The sequence below is a fragment of the Bombina bombina genome, chromosome 7 (assembly GCF_027579735.1).
Source record: "Bombina bombina isolate aBomBom1 chromosome 7, aBomBom1.pri, whole genome shotgun sequence".
Taxonomy (NCBI): Eukaryota; Metazoa; Chordata; class Amphibia; order Anura; family Bombinatoridae; genus Bombina; species Bombina bombina.
In genome coordinates, this window is record NC_069505.1 from 331,928,573 (window position 1) to 331,936,718 (window position 8,146).

General features: G+C 35.2%; 1 protein-coding gene across 1 annotated transcript in view; it reads left to right on the forward strand.

Annotated features, from left to right (window-relative positions):
- The window catches only part of PTPRG (protein tyrosine phosphatase receptor type G), a 979,702-nt gene that overhangs the window by 711,421 nt on the left and 260,135 nt on the right, over positions 1-8,146 (forward strand). The window contains 1 exon segment of the mRNA XM_053720987.1: positions 5,563-5,695. Within this exon segment, the coding sequence (XP_053576962.1) occupies positions 5,563-5,695 (133 nt within the window).

Genomic DNA, 8,146 nt, shown 5'->3' on the forward strand with positions numbered 1-8,146 from the left:
CGTATTACAAACCAATACTTGCAAATTATTCTCTGTATCTTTTTACTTAAGCTATTATATTCAGAAACAAATGCAATTCTCTGTTGCTCCTTATCATTTTTGATTATTTGTTCTAAGCTATTTTCTTCTTTAATCCTCACCATCTCCTTTTTAATTAAATCAGATGGATAACCCCTTGCCCTAAACTACATAACCACTTCCTCCAATCTTTGTTCTGACAATTTCCTATCTCAAACAATAAATTCCACTCTCATCATTTGACTCCTTGGTAGTGATTTAATAAAAAATAAAAAGGGTGATGTGCACTAATATAGGGAAGTAAACTGTTCTTATCTGTCTCTTTTCTATAGATATCTGTTATAAGCACACCCTCCTCCTTATACACTAACGTGTCCAGAAATTTCAATGAGCATTCATCCCACATAAGGGTAAATTCTTGTTGATAAATTCAAGTCTAGGACAAAGTCAAGTAGAAATCCAATGTCACCCCACCATACCACAAATATATCATTTATATAATGCCACCATATAGTAAAATCTTCTTCAAATATTGACATAAATAAATTTGCATATGTTGGGAATATTGGTCCCATGGCTGTTCCTTTTATCTGCATATAGAATTTGTCCTCAAAAAGAAAATACTTGCAGTACAGAATTATATTTAACAATTTCTTAAGAAATTGTTGTTGTTCAGTATATAGATTGATAACTGTGTGTAACACATGGGTTAGGTATTAAATTCTTTGACATAAATATTTGGCCACCAATCACAGGATATGCATTGCTTTGGATCAAGATCCCCTTTAGTGAGGGGTTAAAGGGACAGTCTAGTCAAAATTAAACTTTCATGATTCAGATAGGGAATGCAATTTTAAACAACTTTCCAATTCACTTTTATCATCAAATTTGTTTTCTTCTCTTGGTATTCTTTGTTGAAAGCTAAACCTAGGTAGGCTCATATGCTAATTTCTAAAAGCTTGAAGGCCGCCCCTTATTTCAATGCATTTGGCAGTTTTTCACAGCTAGCGGGCGTAAGTTCATGTGTCCCATACAGATAACACTGTGTCCACGCCCTTGAATTTACAAGTGAGAGGTCACTGTTTGGATAAATGCATGTCTGTCAAAAGAACTGAAATAAGGGGGCAGTCTGCAAAAGCTTAGATACAAGGTAATCACAGAGGTAAAAAGTATATTAACCCCTTAATGACAACTGACGTACCAGGTACGTCATGCATTAACTAACAGTTAATGACAATGGACGTACCTGGTACGTCAGTTGTCTAAGAGAGTGCTGGCTGCGATCGCAATCGCTTCCAGCAGCTCTCAGGGTATTGCAGTGATGCCTCCATATGGAGGCATCCTGCAATACCATTTAGAAGACTCCGATGCAGAGAGAGCCACTCTGTGCCCCTCTCTGCACCGGTAGCGATGGTGTCGGTTCGTTGGTGGGTGGGAGCGTAACAGGGAGGCGGGTGGGCGGCCCATCGCTACCCGGCATCCGGTCCCTAGAAGTGCAATGTGCACGCCGGGTGCCGGGAGCGTGCGGGGCGCGCGCGACCGCGCATTAGCTGGCACTGACACCAATGAGGAGGGAAGAGGGGGGGGGGGAAATATTTTTTTTAAAAATGATATAAAAGGATCTGGGAGGGGGAGGGGGGTAGGGGTATTGTGGGGGGCTGCTACACTACAGAAAACAAAAAAAAATCCAAAAGAGGAAAAAATACTTTTGTTTTGGGGCAAATTGGGTACTGGCAGACAGCTGCCAGTACCCAAGATGGCCGCAATTAGATAGGGGAGAGGGTTAGAGAGCTGGGGGGGGGGGGGGATCATGGAGGTTGGGGCTAAGGCAGGAGTCCATCACAGCTAAAATATTTTATTTTTTTTATAAAAAAAAAAAAAAACTCCTTTTATTTAGTACTGGCAGACTTTCTAATTTTTATTTAGTACTGGCATAAAATATACCAAAATGTGCCTACATCAATACTTTGGGTTGTCTTCTAACAAAAAATATATACATGTCAAGAGATATTCAGGTATTCCTGACAGATATCAGGGTTCCAATGTAACTAGCGCTAATTTTGAAAAAAAGTGGTTTGGAAATAGCGAAGTGCTACTTGTATTTATTGCCCTATAACTTGCAAAAAAAGCTAAGAACATGTAAACATTGGGTATTTCTAAACTCAGGACAAAATTTAGAAACTATTTAGCATGGGTGTTTTTTGGTGATTGTAGATGTGTAACAGATTTTGGGGGTCAAAGTTAGAAAAAGTGTGTTTTTTTCCATTTTTTCCTCATATTTTTTTTTTTTTTTTTGTAGTAAATTATAAGACATGATGAAAATAATGGTATCTTTAGAAAGTCCATTTAATGGCGAGAAAAACGGTATATAATATGTGTGGGTACAGTAAATGAGTAAGAGGAAAATTACAGCTAAACACAAACACCGCAGAAATGTAAAAATAGCCATTGTCATTAAGGGTAAGAAAATTGAAAAATGGTCCGGTCATTAAGGGGTTAATATAACAGTGCTGGTTATGCAAAACTTGGGAATGGGTAATAAAGGGATTATCTATCCTTTTAAACCATAACAGTTCTGGAGTAGACTGTCCCATTAAAAACATATTACAAACTAATGAATGAAAGCAATTTATTATTGTATTGGACTGTCACTCTAAATGATGCCAATTTATTGTGAACCCATATAACATCATTGCTGCATTGGAGAACGTTCCTTTTAATAAGTTGGCTCGCTCACTCTGTAAAACTTTGTTTAAATGCACTACATAAACTGTATTCAAATTAGCTGCCTCCCTTGCCATTTTAAATAATATCTCACAATGCTAATTATTTTTCATAGTTGATTCAAAGTCAGCATTTTGTGCTGCTTCAAAATGTACAAACCCCATGCAACTGACTGATTAGACTCTCCTGTAAGACTCCATTTTCCAAAGGGCAATGCCTGTATCGGTTGATAGCTTGCCTACTTTTCAAAACAAAACTGCACCATGCTGGGTTATCAGCACTTTTTATTATTTTTATTATTTTTTTTCCCTAGTTGATATGTTTCCAAATAACCTTTGCTTTAGCACAATCTGAAATGTTTTTAGACTGTTGAATCTAGCTGTGATAAGCCTGGTAAGTTGTTTCTGTGCCCCCCATCCTATAATGGATTAGTAATTAAGTCTCTATTGTAAGTGCTATTGTTTGTTAGTCTGTAACTAAATATCTAGTAAGGTTAATCTTTTATTGTTTAGTCACTTATGTGTTTGCTAAGTTATGTGTAATCATATTTCATAAAGCTACTTTGTGTTTCATAATATGAATAGATTATATATATATCCTGTTTCTTTATTGGTGTTAATTGGATATGTTATTTGTAAATGTCCTTGTTTATGTTTTTATATGACAGTTGTAGTTGCACTGAGTGAGATAGACAAAGATCAGATAATGTATCTGTCAGTCTTTTCATATTTGTTAAAAATAGTCTAAGCTTCCACACACTAATAATTTCAATGAAAAATGTGTTAGAACATTTTTATTGTTATAGTGTTGCTTGCATATTATGTGATTAACCCCTGCAAAACTATGCCAGTTCCACTCTCCTCAGAGTGGCATGAGTACTTACCTCCATCATACTTACCTGAACCTGCAACACTCAACAAAATGATTGGTTAGCTCAGAGCTAAATGACCACAGCAAATGAGACCAGGGACATGGATTCCACCAGGAATTTGAATTTCATGAATGCATGAACTGTTAACGATTCGCTAAACCTAGTAAAATATGCAACAATAAAAAAAAGGATAGTGTTTAGATAAGTTGCAAATATTTTTATTTTGCAGTGTAGTGATTAAAGGGACACTGAACCCAATTTTTTTTTTATGATTCAGATAGAGCATGAAATTTTAAGCAACTTTCAAATTTACTCCTATTATCAATTTGTTTTGGTTCTATTAATATCTTTATTTGAAAAAGCAGGAATGTAAGCTTACGAGGTGCACCATTTATGGTTCAGCACCCTGGGTAAGCGCTTGCTGATTGGTGGCTACAACGGGACGGGTCCTAAGCTTTTATTCCTGTTTTTTTTTTTTCTCCAAATAAAGATACCAATATAATGAAGAAAAATTTATAATAGGCGTAAATTAGAAAGTTGCTTAAAATTTCCTGCTCTATCTAAATCATGAAATATTATTATTATTTATTATTATACTTTATTTATTAAGCGCCAACATATTCCGCAGCGCTGTCCATGGATAAATAAACAATTTGGGTTCAGTAATCCTTTAACTGATGATGTATGCTATGAGTGTAAAGTCTCTTTGAAGGGACAGGAAACCCCAAAAAATTATTTCATGATTCAGAGTTCATGTCATTCCAAATATTCTGATTTACTTTGTTTATCCAATATGCTTTGTACTCTTCTTATCCTTTGTTGGAAAGCATATCTAGGTAGGCTCATGAGCTTGCAGCTAGCTGCTGATTGGTGGCTGCACATATCCCTCTTGTCATTGGCTTACCAATTTGTTCAGATAGCTCCTTCAAGAATGGATATCAAGAGAATGAAGCAGTTGTTTACAAATTCTCTATCTGACTCATGAAAGAAAAAAAAAAAATAGATTTTTTCCACAGCTTCTAATCTGAAAATCTACTAAATGTAGATTTGAGTATCTTTTGTGGTTCAGATAGATAATTTATATATATTTTTTAATTATCATTTTAATATATTATCAAATCTGCTTCATACTCACAGTATTATTTATTAAAGAGAATACCTAAATAGGCGGTGTGCATGTGTCTGGAACACTAGATGGCAGCAAATGTAAAACATTGTTACATGCATTAAACTGCTGCCGTATAGTGTTTCCGAAATGTGAAGGCTCTTCAAGAAAGGATACAAAGAAAACAAAGTAAATTTGATAATAGAAGCAAATTAGATTTTTTTTTTAAAATTGTATGTTCTTCCTGAATCATGAAAGAAAGTGTTTTGGGTTTCAAGTACCTTTTCACTAAAATATGTAATGGTTTGGGTGAATAATTATCAATATCATTTTATGCTTTTTTGTTTTTGTTTTTTATTTTGTGTGTGAGTGTTTGTGTGAGTGTGTTTGTGTGTGTGAGTGTGTTTGTGTGTGTGTGTGTGTGTGTGTGTGTGTGTGTGTGTGTGTGTGAGTTTGTGTGAGTGTGTGTGAGTTTGTGTGAGTGTGTGTGAGTGTGTGAGTGTGTGTGAGTGTGTGTGTGTGTGTGAATGAGTGAGTGTGTGTGAATGAGTGAATGTGTGTCTGAATGTGTGAGTGTGTGTGAATGTGTGTGTGTGTGAGTGTGTGTGTGTGTGAGTGTGTGTGTGAATGTGTGTGTGTGTGAATGTGTGTGTGTGTGAATGTGTGTGTGTGTGAATGTGTGTGTGTGTGAATGTGTGTGTGTGTGTGTGTGAATGTGTGTGTGTGTGTGAATGTGTGTGTGTATGAGTTTGCGTGTGTAAGTTTGTGTGAGTGTGTAAAAAGTCAGTGGCATTGTTTAGATTTTAATCAGCTTAATCACAGCCATTGTCACTTTATTTTACAGAGGACAAGTTCAACTCAAGCATGGCAAGCAGACCTTCCCCAAGCAAAATGGAATGGGTGATTCCATTGATGGTAGTTTCTGCTTTAACAGTCTTGTGCCTGATCCTTCTGATAGCTGTGCTGGTATATTGGAGGTAAGATTCAAATTTTAGTGGCAGTGTTTGATAACTGAAGGTTGTAATTTGCACTTGAAACTCAAATTGAGAAATCAGATGAATATACTCATAAGGAAACATTAGATTATCTTATTTTAGTGAAGTAAAATTAAAGGATACACATTTTTGTGTATTTAGAAAATATATCACTATTATGTTTTAGTACGTTACATTCTTGTGCACTATGACAATTTGTTTTGCTGGAGGTACCAGTGAGATGCCTCTGTAACTAATGCAGGAGTTAATTTACTTTCCCAGGAATGAAAGGGACATATTTATAGTCCACAAAAGTTAATTTTAAATATTTTGTAAAATATTTGTGTGAAAAATGTGTGTTTTACAATTCACCATGCTTTGATTTTTTTTCTAACACAACTACATTAGTTTACAACTCATCGCCCTCACTTTCATAAAATGGTTAATTCTTCCAGAATGTTTAGCCATACGCTGTGCGTTTGTTTTTGATGGAATGTAGGTGGAGCCTTATAACCTTAAAGGGACACACAACCCATTTTTATATCATGATTCAGATATAGACCATACAGTTTTAAACAACTTTCTAATTAACTTAATTTATCTAATTTGCATTGTACTTTTTTATCCTTTCTTGAAAAGCATACCTAGGCAGGCTTAGGAGCTGGGAGCTATTTACTGATTGGTGGCTGCACATATAGGCCTCTTGTGATTGACTTACCAATGGGTTCAGCTAGCTCCCAGTAATGCATTGTCACTCCTTCAAGAAAGGAGTCCAAGAAAATGATGCAAAATTGATTTAGAAGTAAATTGGAAAGTTGTTTAAATATGTATGGTCTATCTCCTAGTTTCTTAACCTGTGTTATGTGTACCCCTGGGGAGACTTGGGACTTTGGCAAGGGGTACTCCAGGGATTGGCCTTCATTATTTTTTGTTCTGTGTTTCCCATTTCTCGAGCACTTCTAACAGGGCAGATTGTATTTCCCTGCCTAGGTTAAACCACTGCTCAATCACTGATTTACCTTAAATTAGACATGTGCGATTCGTTTCGGATCGATTCAGAAATTCTGAAAATTCAGAGATTCGGATCGATTCGAATTTCCGAATTAAAATACTGCCGAATCTACCGAATAAATCAGAATCGAATCGAATACATCCAAATCGATTCGGATGTATTCGGTAGATTCGGATGGCCGTGTATTACACTAGTATTGTACAGTATATTAGGTTTTATCACTCTGCTATGGGTTAAACCTAATATACAGTACATAATACTAGTGTAATACACAGCACATCCCACCTAACACATACCGAAAATTAAAATTTCCGAATCGTTTCGAACCGAATCAAACCGAACCGATTTTTTTCTGAATCCGAAAGAATCCGAATGAATCCGAAACGAATTCATTCAAATTTTTCCAAATTCGAATAGATCCGAACCTAAACAAATGTTTAGAAGCTGCACAAGTCTACCTTAAATTGGTAAAACCTTAGATGCTGGCTTGTTAGTGACATATGAGGACTTTAAATGAGCTTCACTGATATGAACAGAGAAAGTGTATTACTGTGACCAAGTGTCACAAAGACAAGTGCCATTGGGAAATAGGTAAAATGCATCATACTGAAGTATGCCACAGTAAAACAAGACAGATAAATTGTGTATGAAATTGCTATTAAAAGTAGAAAGATGGTACTATTATTATTACTTTCCTCATCATGCAGAAAATAGCTTGTTTTCTTTTTTTTTTAATGTAAGAAGCACAGTAATTACTATATGTGTTGATTATTCTCTGATGTAATTTTGCCAGTTATTAAATTCCAGATAACCTAAAACAAATATCAGATTCCTATATATTTACTTCATTAACATATCTGATACACGTTTTGGGAAATCAAGTGATGCACATGATTTCCATTTTTGCTCATGTAAAAGATCAATACATTTTGTGCTACAGTTGGGGTACATAGAAATTAAATGAATGCCTACTTACTTGCATGCTGAGAAACATTGCTCTATCTCAATAAAGAAAAAAATAAGGTTTCATGTCCCTTTAACCTTGTATCATTTAGCATTTTGCTGCATTCTAAATTCCACAGTTTGTAGGTGCTTTTATGTTGTGTATAACTCTGATAGAGCAAATCTTGCAAGGGTTTTCTTTTCCTGCCTCATAGAAGGGAAAAGGTTGTTGTTGTTTTTTGTTGTTTATTTTTTGCTGTTTTTTCTTTTGGTTTGTTGTGCAGAATTACATTTTCGAGCTTAATGTCCTTTTACCATAAGACAAACTGTCAAATAATTGTCAGACTATGTAGGTGTTGAAACAAATGTTTTGTTTTCAAAAATTAGAACACTTTCAAGAAATATACATTCCATTAAAGTATTGTCTTTCTAATGTTTGAGTTCCAAGACAAATATGAATATTGAAGTGTTTTGTTTTTTTAAGGGGTTGCTAACAAAAT